This window comes from Zalophus californianus, chromosome 10 (genome assembly GCF_009762305.2).
Source record: "Zalophus californianus isolate mZalCal1 chromosome 10, mZalCal1.pri.v2, whole genome shotgun sequence".
NCBI lineage: Eukaryota > Metazoa > Chordata > Mammalia > Carnivora > Otariidae > Zalophus > Zalophus californianus.
In genome coordinates this window covers 85116860-85137065 of record NC_045604.1, presented here as the reverse complement: position 1 = coordinate 85137065, position 20206 = coordinate 85116860, and the positions used below count along the sequence as shown (strand labels likewise).

The window sequence follows — 20206 nt, the reverse complement described above, 5'->3', positions numbered from 1 at the left end:
TAGTTATACATGCTCACTGAGAAAGCTTGGAAAATAGAGAAACGCAGAGGAAAGGAGAAAACGATCATCCACTGTTTTCAATACTTTTAACCTAAGTATTTCCTTTCAGGCTTTTTTTCCAGTTTTTCCTTTACTTTTCAAAGTTATGGTTCTCTACTACACATATATTATTTTTATTCTGACTTAAAATTAATTTAGTTCAAGTTTGCCCCAAGGCATATTTTTAAAGGTCACATAATATGCTACTGAGTTAATCTACTATAACTTAATCATTGCCCTATTGGTTGGACATTGATTTTTTTCCCTTTTTTTTTTATTTTTTATTGTTATGTTAATCACCATACATCATTAGCTTTTGATGTAGTGTTCCATGATTCATTGTTTGTGCATAACACCCGGTGCTCCACGCAGAATATGCCCTTTTTAATACCCATCACCAGGCTAACCCATCCCCCCACCCCCCTCCCCTCTAGAACCCTCAGTTTGTTTTTCAGAGTTCATCATCTCTCATGGTTCATCTCCCCCTCCGACTTACTCCCCTTCATTCTTCCCCTCCTGCTATCTTCTTTTTTTTTCTTAACATATATTGCATTATTTGTTTCAGAGGTACAGATCTGTGATTCAACAGTCTTGCACAATTCACAGCGCTCACCATAGCACATACCCTCCCCAATGCCTATCACCCAGCCACCCCCTCCCTCCCACCCCCCACCACTCCAGCAACCCTCAGTTTGTTTCCTGAGATTAAGAATTCCTCATATCAGTGAGGTCATATGATACATGTCTTTCTCTGATTGACTTATGTCACTCAGCATAACACCCTCCAGTTCCATCCACGTCGTTGCAAATGGCAAGATCTCATTCCTTTTGATGGCTGCATAATATTCCATTGTGTATATATACCACCTCTTCTTTATCCATTCATCTGTCGATGGACATCTTGACTCTTTCCACAGTTTGGCTATTGTGGACATTGCTGCTATAAACATTGGGATGCATGTACCCCTTCGGATCCCTACATTTATTTGTATCTTTGTGGTAAATACCCAGTAGTGCAATTGCTGGATCGTATGGTAGCTCTATTTTCAACTGTTTCAGGAGCCTCCATACTGTTTTCCAGAGGGGCTGCACCAGCTTGCATTCCCACCAGCAGTGTAGGAGGGTTCCCCTTTCTCCGCATCCCCGCCAACATCTGTCATTTCCTGACTTGTTAATTTTAGCCATTCTGACGGGTGTGAGGTGGTATCTCATGGAGGTTTTGATTTGGATTTCCCTGATGCCGAGCGATGGTGAGCACTTTTTCATGTGTCTGTTGGCCATTTGGATGTCTTCTTTGGAAAAATGTCTGTTCATGTCTTCTGCCCATTTCTTGATTGGATTATTTGTTCTTTGGGTGTTGAGTTTGATAAGTTCTTTATAGATTTTGGATACTAGCCCCTTATCTGATATGTCACTTGCAAGTATTTTCTCCCATTGTGTCAGTTGTCTTTTGGTTTTGTGGACTGTTTCTTTTGCTGTGCAAAAGCTTTTTATCTTGATGCAATCCCAGTAGTTCATTTTTGCCCTTGCTTCCCTTGCCTTTGGCGATGTTTCTAGGAAGAAGTTGCTGCGGCCGAGGTCGAAGAGGCTGCTACCTGTGTTCTCCTTTAGGATTTTGATGGACTCCTGTCTCATGTTTAGGTCTTTCAACCATTTGGAGTCTATTTTTGTGTGTGGTGTAAGGAAATGGTCCAGTTTCATTCTTCTGCATGTGGCTGTCCAATTTTCCCAACACCATTTGTTGAAGAGACTGTCTTTTTTCCATTGGACATTCTTTCCTGCTTTGTCAAAGATGAGTTGACCATAGAGTTGAGGGTCCATTTCTGGGCTCTCTGTTCTGTTCCATTGATCTCTGTGTCTGTTTTTGTGCCAGACCATACTGTCTTGATGATGACAGCTTTGTAATAGAGCTGGAAATCCGGAGTTGTGATGCCACCGGCTTTGCTTTTCTTTTTCAATATTCCTCTGGCTATTCGGGGTCTCTTCTGGTTCCATACAAATTTTAAGATTATTTGTTCCATTTCTTTGAAAAAAGTGGATGGTAGTTTGATGGGGATTGCATTGAATGTGTAGATTGCTCTAGGTAGTATTGACATCTTCACAATGTTTGTTCTTCCAATCCATGAGCATGGAACGTTTTTCCATTTCTTTGTGTCTTCTTCAATTTCTTTCATGAGTATTTTATAGTTTTCTGAGTACAGATCCTTTGCCTCCTTGGTTAAATTTATTCCTAGGTATCTTATGGTTTTGGGTGCAATCGTAAATGGGATCAACTCCTTAATTTGTCTCTCTTCTGTCTTGTTGTTGGTGTATAGGAATGCCACTGATTTCTGTGCACTGATTTTATAGCCTGCTACTTTACTGAATTCCTGTATGAGTTCTAGCAGTTTTGGGGTGGAGTCTTTTGGGTTTTCCACATACAGTATCTTTTTTTAACAGTTTTAAACAATGTTCGAGTAAATATCCTTGAATTCTTTCTTTTGCAGTAATTACCAAAGATGGAATTTCTGAGCTAAAGAGTAGGACCAATTTTTCATGGCCCTGGATATATGGCTTTATCAAAAGGATAATGGAATACATTGTCAAGAGAGGGATGGTAACAGTTCCGGCCCTGAATGACCGGCAATGAATGAGATCACAGGAGCCCTGACTTTATGGTGACCTGTCCTTCAGAGCATCAGCTGCTGAGGTTGCCTTCAGAGAGAGGAGGGGGAAGTCAAGGCATCAAACATATGCTAGACTGGCAGGGGCTGTGCACTCTGGGTTAGTGACATTCTTCCACTCTCTTCCAGGGTCCTCCGAACTATTTTGGAAATGCCCATTTGAAACTGAAAGCTTTTGATGTCCACAGGGTTTAAGGGATGATGCTCCAAACAAGGACTAAACAGTGATCCCACCAGTTCCTCTTAGAAACTTCAGAGGCCTATGGGGCCTTTCGGGGGTTGCCTCTCATCTCCCCCCACTCTTGGCTTCTCAATGTATTCCTTTGGATCTTTCCAGAAACTGTCTTGGGCAATTCTGAAACAAAGGCCACCTAGTGACCATAAAACAAAAACAGTTTTAAATCATCATTTCCTAGAAAGACTTCTGACTTCATTACCCTCTGCCACTTTGTTGGAAAGCCTCCATGATTCATAGTTTTCTCTAAATGGCAATGACCAAAATGGCTAGTCTGGGGCACATGACCTTGCCCGCAGAGATTCAGCACCATCCCCCCCCCCACCCTCCCACCCCCCCAAATCCGGTGTCTGTCACTTCTTAGAGTAGGAACGAAATGTGGTTTGGGGAGGGCCCAGTGAGGAAACAGAGTGAAAAGGCTGAAGGAGAAGCTCGGTTATTTGTACCTTCATCACCACCCCCCCAAACCCCATGCTTGGCCCTGAATGAGAGCCAACGTAGTGTGTGCTCAGGGGATTTTTCAGCTCATCAAGTCCTAGAACCCCTGATGTTTACCTTCCTGGGGTACTTGTATGGAGCAGTCACCCTTTTCACATGCTCCTGGAGCTCCTGAGTTAGTTTCTTAGGATCTTGAGAGGAGTAAGCTGGAGAAAGGACAATAAATGCCTTCACCACCTGCCAGAAGGAAACAAAAACAAACCCTCCAAAACCAGAAAGAATCAGGCCCTTTATAACAACTTTTTTCCTCCTTTTGCCAGCTAAGCATGAAAGTCCTACCAGCTCCTCTGGCTCAGCCAGCAAAATGGACCATTTTTCTTTCCCTGTTGCCTCCATTCCAGGACCAACTATTGGAAACACTGGCTTTTGTGGAATGATTCCAGGATCCTACCTATTCCCCAAACTGCTCCCCTCTCCTGAAATAACACCATGAGTAGCCAACGAGCTTCTTTTCTGATGCAAATACTTTGTGGAGAAAGGAGGTTCACAAACTCCTCAGGGTCCATTACTTCCAAGTCTTTCTGACTGGAAAATTAGATGGCAGAGGCTTGGATAGGCAGGATTGGGAATAATGCACACCACTTCCAAGGGGAGGTGTGTATTTCTGAGCCTGCATGTACAAGTGTTTGCAACCAGCAAACATTTTGCTGCACAGCTTCAGTGCCCTATGTCCTGAGGGACATTCTGTACCTTGGTTGTTTCTGCCTGAGCCTTTCTTTGCAGGCTGCTTCCCACCAAGGATGAGGAGTACAACAGAACATGGTTTCTGACAGAAGTGGAAGAATTCAAAGGCCAGTAGCTTGCTAGCCACCCCAGCATATAGCTCTGTCAACAACATCCTGTTAGGTGGGGGTTCACTGTCTTTGCATACTTCCCAAAGGTGGGCATCTCACTACATTTCATTTTCAGATAGATCTGGTTATTAGGAAAGGCTCTCTCTGATTGTTAAAACTACCAAACATTTATTGAGTATTTTCTATGTGCCAGGCTCTGTTCTGAGTACTATATGTAAATTAACCACACACAGCCATTTGTCACAACCCCAGCTAATTTGGGGTATACAAAGCTAGGTATACTTTTCCAGATGTGATTTCTCCAGAATATACATGGGGCTCCCACCTTCCTTGTTCTAAATCATTGGCCTCAAAGTTTAACTGGCAACAGAATCACCTGGATAGGGGCTTCTGGTCAAAATGAAGAAGCCTTGGGCTGCATCCTCAATCACTCTAATTCAGCAAGACTGACTTGAGGTCTAGAAATCTGTATTTTAAATAAGAATCCCAGATGATGCAGCTATGAGTAGTCTAGCGCCCTGACTTAAGAGACCCACTCCTCTGGCCCTGGTGCTTCTGAGAACACAGCCTGATGTTGTACTAACTTTCATAAGGTAACTACACTATACTGTAGGATTATGTTGGATTTACAGCCAGTGAAAAGCACACAGGCCTGCCTATGAGCTTCATTTCTCCCATTCTATCTATTCTTCTGGGACCCATGGGAAGGAATTTGCATTTCTCCTGAGAAAGGTCAGCTTATTAAATTTGTCCCATCCTTCTGATACATCAGGGTCACTTGGATATTTATTTTGTCATCCCTTAAGGTGGATATTCCTCCCAGGTTAGAACCATCAGCAGCCATGTCTGGTGTGCTTGCTATATCCTCATCTGCAAATGGGAAAGGACTCTTTATTGGCCAGGATGGATGACAGAGCCTGCACCCACTGCCAAGATCTCTTTCCAACAGTCCACCTCTTTTGGATCCAGTTCTGGGTCCAATTGACATGAGAGTGTTGGTATCTCCTCATCGTGTCCCTCTCAAAAGTATGTCTCTACAGACATGAGGGTAATGCTTAACCAAAAGGAATGTGTGCCTGATGGTGGCATTTCATACTTTGTAGTACCTCGGTGCAGCCTACTCTTCTGGGTACAAACAGGTATAGAACCAGGAGGCAATGTTCTTGGCTGGACTAGTTACCTCCCCTCTGATGGGGTCTGGGCTGCTGACCACAGCAGCCTACAGAACAGCAGAGTGCTCGGCAAGGGCATTTTCCACTTCAACGGGCCCAATCCGGTAGCTGGAAGAGAAAAACAAACTCTTCCAAGTGACCACTTCCCACCTCCCCCCCACGAAGCTTCAAAGGGAGAAGGACAGAGCAGACAGCTTGACCTTGAGGAATTGATCACATCATCATTTCTTCCCACGAACCAAAAGTAGCCATCCTTGTCCTTGTGGGCTCGGTCCCCCGTGATGTAAAAGTCCCCTCGTTCTGATGCCTCTGTCTTCTCAGGATTGTTCTGGAAGACAAAGTAAGTCTGTGAAGGGCCATCTTGGCACAGCCACTCAAGCCAGCTACAGCCCTCGAAGGCCCATGCAGGAGGCTGGGGACCCCTAAAAGCAGTTCCAAGAGACCATGCCAGCCAGAATTTCCCACTGGACGAGGAGCTGTGAATTTGTGCATTTTTCTCTCTTTTAAAAATGGAAGGAGATGCCAGGAAATGATTAAGGACAGCCACTTGCTACCATCCCTTGGAAGGGTCCAAGGAAGCATAGCTGAATGCAGGAGGGTGGACACAGGGCCATTGGATCTGTTTTTTTAGGATAAAAGAGCACAGTGATACTCTTTGTGCTCAGGAATCACTGAAGGTAGAAAGTGAGCAGTTGTCCAAAAGATAAGAGGAGAGGAAAGAGGAAAAACTAATCAAACTCTGATTCTCAAAGCTTTCAAGAAGCTACTACTCAACAAGAAAAAAACAAATTACTCCTGTGTGCAACTATCCGGGTATGTCTCAAAACACACAATTATGCTGAATAAATGAAACCAGACAGGGAGTTAAGATGGCAGAGGATTAGGGGCACCCTAAGCTTGTCTCATCCCTCAAATACAGCTAGATAGCTATAAATCATTTGGAACACCTAAGAAATCAATCAGAGGTCTGAGAAAACAAAAACTGCAAGTCCACAAGTAGAAAAGGGGCCACCTTTTGGTAGGTAGGAGGTGCAGAGGCTTGAATTTGGGGAGATATAGCTGTGGATATGGCAGCAGGGAGGGAGCCCACCACAAAGTATTATAAGCAGTGGAGCACAAAAACAGAACTTTTAGTTAGAAGTCTGCTACTATGGGTATGTGCCTGGCTTAAAGGTGCTCAGGTGGCGAAGCAGGGCAGAATTCACATGTGACACTGTGGTCTCAGGATCCCCTGGGTCACAAGAACAGATGGCACCTAAATGCTGCACTGTTCCCAGACATAGTAGTGTAGAAGCCGGCTGAGAACAGCCAGTCTAGGTGCAGGCTTTCTCCTCTGTTTTGCCATAAACTGCGAATCACTCCGAGGTCCCGTGACCTCTTTCCTGGGACAGGCCTGGCAAACAGCAGAAGCATGGGGGAGGAACAGTACAGTCCGACCTGCAGGAGTCCCTAAAATTTGGAGTTTTGAAATTCAGTTGCATGCCTGAGACAAAAAGCTCAGACACAGGCAGGGTAAATGCAGGGTTCTGATGGAAACCGGGGACACAAGAGTGATTGACTGCTCTTCTGTGAGGGCTCACTGAAGAGTTGGGGGCTTGAACTTTCAACTGTGGGACTGGAAGGGGGTGGGGGGGCTGCCATATTAAACTTGCCCATCATCACTGAAAGCCTTCAGGTAGCAAAACAGCACCACCTAGTGGAGTCCGGAGCCGCCTACACGAAGCCCTGCCTCCCTGCAAACTGGAGACCCATTTCCACTAAGTAAGTCCACCTGAGAATCAGTGCAACAGGCCCCTCCCCCAAAAGACCAGCACAAACAACTCACTCACACAAAGTCTTCTGGTTATAGAGGGCTGCAAAGCTTCAGCTCTAGGGGAAAATAGTATCCAGCCTCCTTTGTACTTTTATTCTTTATTTTTTTTTTCATTTATTTTCTTATTTTTTCAATTCTTTAAAAACTTTTTTATTAATTTTTAAAATTTTTGTTTTATATATATCATATATATACTATTTTTTTGTTTACTTTCATTATATATTTTATTTTTTTCCTTTCTTATTTTGGGATCTAGATTCTTTCAACAAGCAGACCAAGACAAACCCAGGATCTAGTTTTTTTTGTTTTATTGTTGTTGTTTTATTTTTTCTTTTTCTTTCTTCTTTTCTTTTCTGGACAAAATGAGGAGATGGAGAAATTCACCCCAAAAGAAAGAAGAGGAGGTAGAACTCATGGCCAGGGATTTAATCAATATGATATAAGTAAGATGTCTGAACTAGAATTTAAAACAACAATTAACAGGATACTAGCTGGGCTTGAAAAAAAGCATACAAGACACTAGAGAATCCCTTACTGCAGAGATAAAAGAACTAAAATCTAGTTAGACCAAAATTTAAAATGGTATAACTGAGATGCAATTCCAAATGGAGGGCATAAAAACAAAGATGGATGAAACAGAACAGTGAATCGGTGAATCAGAAGATAAAATTATGGAAAATAATGAAGTTGAAAAGAAGTTGAAAGAAAGGTGATGGACCATGAAGGTAGATTTAGGGAACTCAGCAACTTATTAGAAAACATGGTAATATTCAAGGAAACATGGCTTTGAATGACACACTGCACCAGATGGACTTAACAGATATATTCAGAACATTTCATCCTAAAGCAGCAGAATACACATTCTTTTCAAGTGCACATGGGACATTCGCCAGAATAGATCACATACTAGTCACAAATCAGCTCTCAACAAGTACAAAAAGATTGAGATCATACCATACCTATTTTCTGATCACAATGCTAAGAAACTAAGAAGTCAACCACAAGAAAAAATTTGGAAAGACCACAAATACATGGAGGTTAAAGAACATCCTACTAAAGAATGAATGGGTTAACCAGGAAATTAAGGAAGACATTAAAAAATAAATGGAAATGAATGAAAATGAAAACACAATAGTCCAAAACCTTTGGGATGCAGCAAAGGCAGTCCTTGAGGGAAGTATACTGCAATACAGGCTCACCTCAAGAAGCAAAAAAAGTCTCAAATACACAACCTAATCTTACACCTAAAGAAGCTAGAAAAAGAATAGCAAATAAAGTCTAATGCCATCAGAAGAAGGGAAATAATAAAGATTAGAGCAGAAATAAATGATATAGAAACAAACAAAAAACCCCAGTGGAATGGATTAACAAAACTAAGAGCTGGTTCTTCAAATGAATTAATAAAATTGATAAGCCCCAGCCAGACTTATCAAAAAGAAAAGAGAAAGGACTCAAATAGAGAAAAATCACAAATAAAAGAGAAGAGATCATAACCAATACCACAGAAATACAAACCATTATAAGAGAATACTATGAAAAATTATATGCCAACAAACTGGGCAATCTGGAAGAAATGGACAAATTCTTAGAAACCTACAAACTACCAAAACTGAAACAGGAAGAAACAGAAAATTTGAACAGACCCATAACCAGCAAATAAATTGAATCAGTAATCAAAAATCTCCCAACAAAGTCCAAGGCCAGATAGTTTCCCAGGGGAATTCTACCAGACATTTGAAGAAGAGTTAATAACTATCCTCCTCAAACTGTTTTAAAAAAAAATAGAAATGGAAGGAAAACTTCTGAACTCATTCTACAAAGCCAGCATTACCTTAACTCCAAAACCAAGACAAAGACCCCACGAAAAAGAAGAATTACAGGCCAATATCCCTGATGAACATGGATGCAAAAAGTCTCAATAAAATACTAGCAAATCAAATTCAACAGTACATTAAAATAATTATTCACCACAATCAAGTGGGATTTATTGCTGGGCTGCAGGGATGGTTCAATATTTGCAAATCAATCAACATGACACACCACATTAATAAAAGAAAGAATAAGAACCATATGATCCTCAGTAGATGCACAAAAAGCATTTGATCAAATACAGAATCCTTTCCTGATAAAAACACTTAAAAAGTAGGGATAGGTGGAACATACCTCAACATCATAAAGGCCATATACAGAAAAACCACAGCAAATATCCTCAATGGGGAAAAACTGACAACCTTTCCCACATGGTCAGGAATGAGACAAGGATGTCCACTGTCACCATTACTATTTAACATAGTACTGGACATCTTAGCCTCAGCAATCAGACAACAAATAGAAATGAAAGGTATCAAAACTGGCAAGGAAGAAGTGAAACTTTCTCTTGCAGATGACATAATACTCTATGTAGAAAACCTGAAAGACTCCACCAAAAAATTGCTAGAACTCATACATGAATTCTGCAAAGTTGCAAGATATAAAATCATTGTCCAGAAACCTGTTGCATTTCTATATATCAATAACGAAGCAGCAGAAAAATAAATCAAAGAATCGATCCCATTAGCAATTGTACCAAAAATAATAAGATACCTAGGAATAAACCTAACTAAAGAGGAAAAAGATCTGTACTCTGAAAACTATAGAACACTTATGAAAGAAATTGAAGAGGACACAAAGAAATGGAAAAATATTCCATACTCATGGATTAGAAGAACATTGTTAAAATGTCTATACTACCCAAAACAAACTACACAGTTAATGTATCCCTATCAAAATACCACCAGCATTTTTCACAGACCTAGAACAAACAATACTAAAATGTGTATGGAACCACAAACACCCTAAATAGCCAAAGTAATCCTGAAAAAGAAAAACAAAAGAAGGCATCACGATTCCAGATTTCAAGCTATGTTAAAAAGCTGTAGTCATCAAGACAGTATGGTACGGGCACAAAAACAGACAAATAAATCAATGGAACAGAATAGAGAACCCAGAAATGGACCCAAAACTATATGGTCAACTAATCTTTGATAAAGCAGGAAAGAATTTCCAATGGAGAAAAGACAGTCTCTTCAACAAATGGTGTTGGGAAAACTGGACAGCAATATGCAGAAGAGTGAAACTTTCTTACACCATACACAAAAATAAATTCAAAATGGATGAAAGACCTCAATGTGAGATAGGAAACCATCTAAATCCTAGAGGAAAACACAGGCAGAAACCTCTTTGACTCGGCCGTAGCAGTTTCTTACTAGACACAATGCCAGAAAGGAAAATAAAAGGAAAAATGAACTATTGGGACTTCATCAAGATAAAAAGCTTCTGCACAACGAAGGAAACTATCAACAAAACTAAAAGGCAGCTTACGGAATGGGAGAAGATATTGGCAAATGACATATGTGATGAAGGGTTAGTATCCAAAATGTATAAAGAACTTACCAAACTCAACACCCAAAAAACAAACAATCCAGTTAAGAAATGGGCAGAAGACATGAATAGACACTTTTCCAAAGAAGACATCCAGATTGGCTAACAGACACATGTAAAGATGCTCAACATCACTCGTCAGGGAAATACAAATCAAAACCACAATGAGATATCACACATTTGTCAGAATAGCTAAAAATAACAACAGAGGACACATCAGGTGTTGGCAAGGATGTGGAGAAAGGGGAACCCTCTTACACTGTTGGTGGGAATGCAAATTGGTATGGCCACTCTGGAGAATAGTATAGAGGTGCCTCAAAAAGTTAAAAACAGAACTACCCTATGATCCAGGAATTGTGCTACTAGGATTTACCCAAAGGATACAAAAATACAAATTCAAAGGGTTACATGCATCCCAATGTTTATAGTAACATTATCAACAATAGCCAAACTATGGAAAGAGCCCAAGTGTCCACTGACTGATGAATGGATAAAGAAGATGTGGTGTGTGTGTGTATCATATCTATGTATACGTGTATATTTGGTGTGTATATATGGTATGTATATATAATGGTATATTACTCAGCCATCAAAAAATGAAATCTTGCCATGTGAATGACATGGATGGAGCTAGAGTATATTATGCTAAGTGAAATAAGTCAGAGAAAGACAAATACCATAGATCTCACTCATATGTGGAATTTAAGACAGAAAAGAGATGAACATAAGGGAAGGGGGAAAAGAAAAAAAGGAGAGAGGGAAATGAACCATTAAGTGACTCTAAATGATAGGGAATAAACTGAGGGTTGATGGAGGGAGGTGGATCGGGGATGGGCTAGATGGGCGATGGGTACTGAGGAGGGCACGTGTGATGAGCACTGGGTGTTGTATGTAAGTGATGAATCACTGAATTCTGCTCCAGAAACCAGTATTGCACTGTATGTTAACTAAGTAAAATTTAAGTTAAAAAATAAAATAAATGAATTAAAAAAAAAAAAAAAAGAAACCAGGGGGCACCTGGGTGGCTCAGTCAGTTAAGCCTCTGACTTTGGCTTAGGTCAGGATTCCAGGATCATGGGATCGAGCCCCATGTCAGGTCTTCTGCTTAGCGGGGAGCCTGCTTCTCCCTCTCCCTCTCCCTCTGCCTGCCGCTCCCCCTGCTTGTGTTCTCTCTCTCTCTCTCTCTCTCTCTCAAATAAATAAATGAATCTTTAAAAAAGAAAAAAAAGAAAAAGAAACCAGGGGCACCTGGGTGGCTTAGTTGGTTAAGTGTCTGCCTTTGGCTCAGGACATGATCCCAGGGTCCTGGAATCGAGCCCCATGCCGGCTCCCTACTCAGTAGGGAGCCTGCTTCTCCCTCTCCCTCTGCCTCTCCCCCTGCTTGTATGCTTTCTCTCTCTGTCAAATAAATAAATAAATATCTTTAAAAAAAAAAAAGAAACCAGATATACAAATATGAATGCTTTATGATTCCATTTACATAAAGTTCTTTTTTACCAAAAAAGGCAAAAGTATTCTATTAGCAAGACCAAATAATTTATCAGTTGCCAATGGCTTGGGGAGTGACTGCTGGGGGGCACAACAGAACTCTCTGGGGTGATAAGAATGTTCTATATCTTGATTGTGGTGGTGGTCACACAAGTGTATACATGGGTCAAAAGTCATTGACCTATATACATGTAACATAGGTACACTTACTGTATGTAAATTATGCCTCAATTTTAAAACTGCATTCAGAGAAAAAAGCAAAAAGCTAAGCTGTCAATACCTTAAAATAAATCTCACACAAAATCTGAAAGAAGTATAAAAAGAAAACTTAAAACTCTACAAAACAGGGCGCCTGGGTGGCTCAGTCAGTTAAGCATCTGCCTTTGGCTCAGGTCATGATCCCAGGGTCCTAGCATCGAGCCCCACATAGGGCTCCCGGCTCTGCTGGGAGCCTGCTTCTCCCTCTCCCTCTGCCTGCCACTCTGCCTACTTGTGCTCTCTCTTTCTCTGTCAAATAAATAAAATCTTTAAAAAAAAACTCTACAAAACAGTAAAGAAGATATAAATGGAAGGATACAAAGACTTAATATCATAGATATGTTAATTCTCCCAAATTGATCTACAGACTTAGTGACACTCATCAACCATTTTCCATGGAATTTGACAATTTGATTCTAAAATGTACATGAGACAGTAGAGAGCCGAGAGTAGGTAAAATATTTCTAAAGAAGTTGAGGAAGAAGGAGAGGCTTGCTCTAGTAGATATTAAGAGTTATGAGAATGTTTCCCTGGATGAGGCTCTATGGTATCAGTACAGGGATAAAACAAATGACGAACTAAATAGAAGAAACTGCCAAAACCTAGCTATATATGAATATATCAAACTTTTATTTCTGACCAAGTTGACAAGACAGATCACTTTTTTCTCACTGAGATTTTTTTATCTTTTTATTTTTATTAGTTTTTAGTTTTTAAATTTTAGTTTTTAAATTCAAGTTAACATACAGTATAATATTAGTTTCAGGAATAGAATTTAGTGATTCATCACTTATCTACAACACCCAGTGCTTATCACAAGTGCCCTCCTTAATACCCATCTCCATTCCCCATCCACCTCCCCTCCATCAACCCCATTTGTTCTCTATAGTTAAGAGTCTGTTTTATGGTTTGCCTCTTTTTTCCCCCTATGTTCGTCTGTTTTGTTTCTTAAATTCCACATAGGAGTGAAATCATATGGTATTTGTTTTTCTCTGACTGACTTACTTTGCTTAGCATAATACTGAGATTTAATGGTTTTTTTATTTCCTTAGTTAAAAATGACCCAAGAAGAAAACAGCTGGTGATGAAAAGAAACAGTTGAAAAAAGTAAAGATTCCTGTCCAGCAAATAACTCTACAAATTACTTGACTCTCTCAATGGAATGATCACAGACCCAGGAAGGTCCTGTATGTGAGCCCTGTAAGGACCAGGGTCTTGTCTTTCTGTCATTGCTATAGACTTAGTGGCATGAAGTAGCCACTCAATAAATAATGAATTATTCAGAAAAGTCAAGGATTTGCTATTGCTTACAAAAATGATTAGACGGAAATACGCTAAAATTTTAAAATTATCTCTGCGTGCTGTATTACTGTGTTGTTGTTTGGGGTTTTTTTGGGGGGGTTGTTTGTTTGTTTATTCTGGTAGGTAAGTTTCTGTGACTTTAAATGAAATACCATGAAAGAGTATCTCTCTTGTAGTCACAAAAAAGCCACTAAAATACATACCCACCATTCTAAAAACAAATGGACTTATCTTTATTTCTTCCTTCTAGTGTTGTAGCTGATGGATGGCATCATATACATGCCAGATGGTATTCCTTACAAAGCCATGGTTCTCAACCTTGGCTGCACTTTTGAATCACCAGGGGAACTGATCCACATCATCAGAAAGTTTAATCTCATCAAGTGGGGCTTGAGTAGCAGTCATGTTTTGAAGTTTCCACAGTTTTCTAATGTGCCACCAAAGTTGAAAACCATGTCGGTAGAGCTTTATAGAGAAGGGTCTAACAAAAAGAAAGCGCATCATAAACACCCACCAAAGTAGGCACAAGGGAGAGGTCATTCCTGGATTATCATAGAAACTTAGACTAGAATCCTAGGACACAAGCCCTGCCAGCAGACCCCCTCTGAGCCACACAAGACTTAAGACAAAAAGAATCCTGAAACTAGGCTCTGACACAAATTGCAGTTTGACTTTTGTGAAGTCCCTTCTCTTCTCTGAGCTGCAATTTCTCATCATTAGGGGCACCTGGGTGGCTGAGGTGGTTAAATGGCTGCCTTCAGCTCAAGTCATGATCTCGGGATCCTGAGATCCAGCCCCACATTGGGCTTCTTGCTCGGTGGGGAGTCTGCTTCTCCCTCTGCCTGCCACTCCCCCCTGCTTGTGCTCTCTCATGCTCGCTCTCCCTCTCTCAAATAAATAAATAAAATCTTTACAAAAAAATTCTCATCATTAAAATGATGGGGTGTCCCGTGTTATAAATTTGCACTCTCAGACATACCCATGCTTAAATCCACATCCTGGACATATTAGTTGCCTGACATTGGGTAAGTCAATCTTTCTCATTTCCTTATCAATAATAGCACCTTATCAATAATAGTGCCAACCTACCTCATACAGTTATTACGAGGGTTAAACAAGTGTTTATAAATCTTAGAACCAACACTGGACACACAGAAATCACTGTGCAAATGGCCATTCCCTGCCACTTACCAAATAGCAACTGAAGAAACAGAAGGGCCGGGTGGGCCTAACTCGAACAGCAATATTCCCCTCTTCTCCTGGAGACAGGATGTTGCCCTCATCATCCACGATCTGGCAGAGAGACCACAGGGCCGTATCTGGATACGGCACAGCCAGACCACCCCACCAGCTGAGCCTGCTGATGCTAACCAGCACATGCATTTTGCTCTCCCCTTTGAGCCAAGCCTCAACAACAGTTGAGGGAGGCTGCCTACCTGCACATCGTAAGGTGGCGATGCTTTCCCCATGGATCCAGACTTGATTTTCATGCCTTTTGAAACGGCACAGATTAAAACCTGGAGAGAAAGCAGGTCCAGAAAGGTGGAGACGTATCCCTGTAGCTTCTTCCCTTCCTGGTGTCCGCCTTTTCTCTCACTCTGCCTTCTACCTCTCCTTCCCTCTCCCCTCTCTGACCTGATCTTCATTTCTCTCCCTTCCTTCTCTTCTTTCCATAGTCAACAAACATTTATTGAATGCCCTACTGGACACTGACACATAAAGAACCAAATGTGTCGCTAAGCCAAAAGACTCAGTTGACCTCCAACTCTCTGCTGCCCGGATGGCTGTGGGGAATACTGGGTAAGATCCTGGGCTCTGACCAGAGACAGATGGAGGCTGTCCTGGTGGAGACAAATGGTACCTGCAGTCATGAGAGTAGGTTTGCTGGCTATGGTGTCATTGTGAAATCACTTTATGTTTAAACCAAAAGGGAAGAAAAGCTGATGGGATTTTGTTATCAGCTTCTCCCAGAGGGCAGGGCAGTCCCTGATGGGTGTCACACCCAGGAAGGCAGGAGGCTCTGCGGGCTGGTCATCTCCACCAAGTGGCTGAGGGTGCAGGTGGAGGTGACCTGCGGCAGGGACGCGGGCCCCAGTAGCACTCACTGTTTCAGACTGGCCATAGCCTTCATGCAGCTCCAGGCCCACCTGGCTCTTCCACTTCTCTCTCACGTCAGGATTCAGTGACTCTCCTCCAGTCAAACAGTGCCTCAGGCTCTGAAACTGGTACCTTTCTCAGTTGGAAAACAAGACCACCTGTGTTAGGATCCCTCCACCCCGATGGGACCCAAAAATGCTGCTCAGGTCTAGACATCTAGAGGGTAAAGTCCAGGCTTTATCATCTGTTCCAAGTGCCCCATCCTCTGGCTTTGCAGGCATATTCCTCATAGGGGATAATTTTTTAAAAAATCAATCCTATCTGATTTTGGAATAAAATCGGAACCTCATAATAAGTAGGTTTTGGCAGAACATAGTGACCTCCAGGTGAACTGGCCAAAATAACTTAGTTGAAAACAAACTGATAATACACATGACCTCACTGATATGAGGAATTCTTAATCTCAGGAAAGAAACTGAGTGTTACTGGAGTGGTTGGGGGTGGGAGGGATGGGGTGGCTGGGTGATAGATATTGGGGAGGGTATGTGCTACGGTGAGCGCTGTGAATTGTGCAAGACTGTTGAATCACAGATCTGTACTTCTGAAACAAATAATGCAACATATTTTAAGAAAAAAGAAAAAGAAGAAGATAACAGGAGAGGAAGAAAAGGGGAGTATGTCAGAGGGGGAGACGAACCATGAGAGATGATGGACTCTGAAAAACAAACTGAGGGTTCTAGAGGGGAGGGGGGTAGGGGGATGGGTTAGCCTGGTGATGGGTATTGAGGAGGGCACGTTCTGCATGGAGCACTGGGTGTTATGAACAAACAATGAATCATGGAACACTGCACCAAAAACTAATGATGTAATATATGGTGATTAACATAACAATAAAAAATTTAAAAAAAAAAATAAAAAAAAAAAAACAAATGTTACAGGAGTGCACAGGGATAAGATTCACGTAGGACCATATAGACAGCAGTTGTCAAATTACTGCCCATGGGCCGAATTTGGCTAAGTTTGGCAAAATTTTGCTAGTTTCTCAAAAATAAAGTTTTATTGAAAAAAAAAAAAAACTGATAATAAATTGGTTAGGACAACCACCTGGTTAAAAAAGATAAACCAATTACATGAGGCACCTGGGTGACTCAGTTAAGTGTCTGTCTTCGGCTCGGATCATGATCTCAAGGTCATGGGATTGAGCCCTGCATTGCACCTGGCTCCCCGCTCAGGGGGAACGTGCTTATCCCTCTCTCTCTGCCCCTCCCCTCCCGGCTTGTGTTCTCTCTCTCTCAAATAAATAAAATCTTTTTAAGAAGAAAAGATAAATTGATTACAAATTTAAAAGGTAGAGGCAGAGCAAGATGGTGGAGTAGCAGACCTGGATTTCGTCTGGTCTCAGGAATTCAGCTGAATAGGGATCAAACCATTCCGAACACCTAGAAACTCAACAGGAGATCGAAGAGGAGAGTAGAAACAACCCTCTGAACAGAAAAGCGACCACTTTCTGGAAGGTAGGACGTGCGGAGAAGTGAATCTGAGGCGATATTCAGGAGGATAGACTGCGGGGGAGGGGGCCTCCGTTGGCCGCTTCTAGCAAGTACTAGAGCCGCGGAGCACAAAATCGGAACTTTTAGAAGTTGGCTCCACTGAGGGATGTCGCTCTAGTGGCTAAGCGGGGGGTGGAACCCTCACGGGACAGTGTGGACTCAGGACCCTCGGGGTCACAGAAAGACCGGGGGTGCCTGAGTGCGGCAGAGCTCCCAGGTATCGGAGCGGGGAAGCCGGCTACAGAGACGGAGCCGAGACGCGGGCTCTCAGCTCGGGGTTGCCATAGACTGTGATCCGCGGGCCACTCAGGCCACTGCTCCTCCAGCAGGGACCCAACAAGCAGCAGATCCAGGGAGACTCCCCTTCCTCCCCAGGGAGGAGCGGTGCAGGAACGCACCGCAGGGATCTGCTGGGTTTGGAGACTCCACACGGGGTCGGGTGCCAGAGATAGAAACGATCGGTCACAGGCCGGGTGAGCATGGAGTGCGGCCGGAGACCAGGGAGATGGGAGTGACTGACTGGCTTTTCTCTGTGGGCGCACTGAGGAGCGGAGCCCCGAGTTCTTGACTCCTCTGGGGCGGAGATTGGGAGGCCGCCATTTCACTGTCATCCTCCAAAGCCGTAGGGAAAGCTTGCAGGGAACAAAAGCTCCTGAGAGCAAACACGAGCAGCTTGCTTAGCCCGGACCGACAAGGGCGGGGCAATTCCGCCTCTGGCAAAGACATTTGGGAACCACGGAAACAGGCCCCTCCCCCAGAAGATCAGCACGAACAGCCAGCAAGCCAAGACCAAGTTTACCGATCAAGGAGAAAGGGAGAACTCCAGCGCTAGGGGAATACTGCACATAGAATTCGTGGCTTTTTTTTACCATGATTCATTAGTTTTTCAAAGTTAATTTTTTTAACTTTTTTTTAAATTTCTCTTTTCCTCTTTTTCAACCATCTTATCAATCCCTTTTTTTAAAAAAAACATTTTTTATTTTTCATTTTTAGAGTCATATTTTATCCCTTCATAGTAGTTACCCTTATTTTTGGCATATATATATAAGTTGTTCTCTCCTTAAAATTTTGAGATACACTTTCCTCTAACAGATCAAAATATACCCTAAATCACTAGTGTATGGCTTTGTTCTAGTCTCCTGCCTGATCACATTCTATCCTTTTTTTTTAAATCTTCTTCTTTCTTTTTTCAAACAAATTCCTATCGTATCAATTCCTTTTATAAAATCTTTTATAATTTTCATCTTTACAGTCATCTTCCATCCCTTCATTGTATCAACCCTTATTTTGTACATATATAATTCTTTACTCCTTTAAAATTTTAGGAGGCACTTTTTTCTAACAGACCAAAATACGCCCTAAATCTAGTGTGTGGCACTGACCTATGCACTAGCCTGACCATACTTGATCATACTCGGGTTTTTTTGTATTCTGGTTTTTTTTTTAATCTTTCTCTTTTTGGTTTTTTTTTTCTCCTTCTTTCTTTTCTCTTTCTTTTTTCTTTCTTTCCCTTTCTTTTCCCCTGGTTTCAGGTCTTTTCTGATTTGTATAGAGTATATTTGCTAGGGACGTTGTTAACCTGTTAGCATTTTGTTCTCTCATTCATCTATTCTCTGGACAAAATGACAAAATGAAAAAAATCACCTCAGCACTCCATCCCAAAACTGCTAGAACTCATACAGGAATTCAGTAAAGTAGCAGGATATAAAATCAATGCACAGAAATCAGTGGCATTCCTATACACCAACAACAAGACAGAAGAGAGACAAATCAAGGAGTCGATCCCATTTACAATTGCACCCAAAACCATTAGATACCTAGGAATAAATCTAACCAAAGAGGCAAAGGATCTGTACTCAGAAAACTATAAAATACTCATGAAAGAAATTGAAGAAGACACAAAGAAATGGAAAAATGTTCCATGCTCATGGATTGGGAAAATCAACATTGTGAAGATGTCAATGCTACCTAAAGCAATGTACACATTCAATGCAATCCCCATCAAAATACCATCCACTTTTTTCAAAGAAATGGAACAAATAATCCTAAAATTTGTATGGAACCAGAAGAGACCCAGAATAGCCAGAGGAATACTGAAAAAGAAAAGCAAAGCTGGCGGCATCACAATTCCGGACTTCCAGCTCTATTACAAAGCTGTCATCATCAAGACAGTATGGTACTGGCACAAAAACAGACACATCGATCAATGGAACAGAATCGAGAGCCCAGAAATGGACCCTCAACTCTATGGTCAACTTATCTTTGACAAAGCAGGAAAGAATGTCCAATGGAAAAGAGACAGTCTCTTCAACAAATGGTATTGGGAAAATTGGACAGCCACATGCAGAAGAATGAAACTGGACCATTTCCTTACACCACACACAAAAATAGACTCCAAATGGTTGAAAGACCTAAACGTGAGACAGGAGTCCATCAAAATCCTAAAGGAGAACACAGGTAGCAACCTTTTCGACCTTACCCACAGAAACTTCTTCCTAGAAACATCGCCAAAGGCACGGGAAGCCAGGGCAAAAATGAACTATTGGGATTTCATCAAGATAAAAAGCTTTTGCACAGCAAAAGAAACAGTCCACAAAACCAAAAGACAACCGACAGAATGGGAGAAAATATTTGCAAATGACATATCAGATAAAGGGCTAGTATCCAAAATCTATAAAGAACTTATCAAACTCAACACCCAAAGAACAAATAATCCCATCAAGAAATGGGCAGAAGACATGAACAGACATTTTTCCAAAGAAGACACACAAATGGCCAACAGGCACATGAAAAAGTGCTCAACACCGCTCGGCATCAGGGAAATCCAAATCAAAACCTCAATGAGATACCACCTCACACCCGTCAGAATGGCTAAAA

The 20206-nt window shown here is 41.6% G+C and overlaps 1 protein-coding gene across 5 annotated transcripts in view; it reads right to left on the bottom strand.

Annotated features, from left to right (window-relative positions):
* Nucleotides 1–2413: 2413 nt before the first annotated feature.
* The window catches only part of ACSM5 (acyl-CoA synthetase medium chain family member 5), a 66891-nt gene continuing 49098 nt past the window's right edge, over nucleotides 2414–20206 (bottom strand). The window contains exons 10-16 of one of the 5 annotated variants that reach the window (XR_003523219.2): nucleotides 15788–15911; nucleotides 15119–15199; nucleotides 14874–14975; nucleotides 5602–5729; nucleotides 5410–5509; nucleotides 3493–3612; nucleotides 2414–3073 (exon numbers count right to left, since the gene is read on the bottom strand). Coding sequence is in view for 2 of the 5 variants with exons in the window: in XM_027612694.2 (XP_027468495.2) it covers nucleotides 5449–5509; nucleotides 5602–5729; nucleotides 14874–14975; nucleotides 15119–15199; nucleotides 15788–15911 (496 nt within the window). In the remaining 3 variants the exon portion in view is untranslated. Of the gene's footprint in view, nucleotides 3074–3492; nucleotides 3613–5409; nucleotides 5730–13907; nucleotides 14164–14873; nucleotides 14976–15118; nucleotides 15200–15787; nucleotides 15912–20206 lie in introns of those variants that run through there. The other 4 variants (XR_003523218.2, XR_003523217.2, XM_027612694.2 and 1 more) reach the window with 4 other exon arrangements.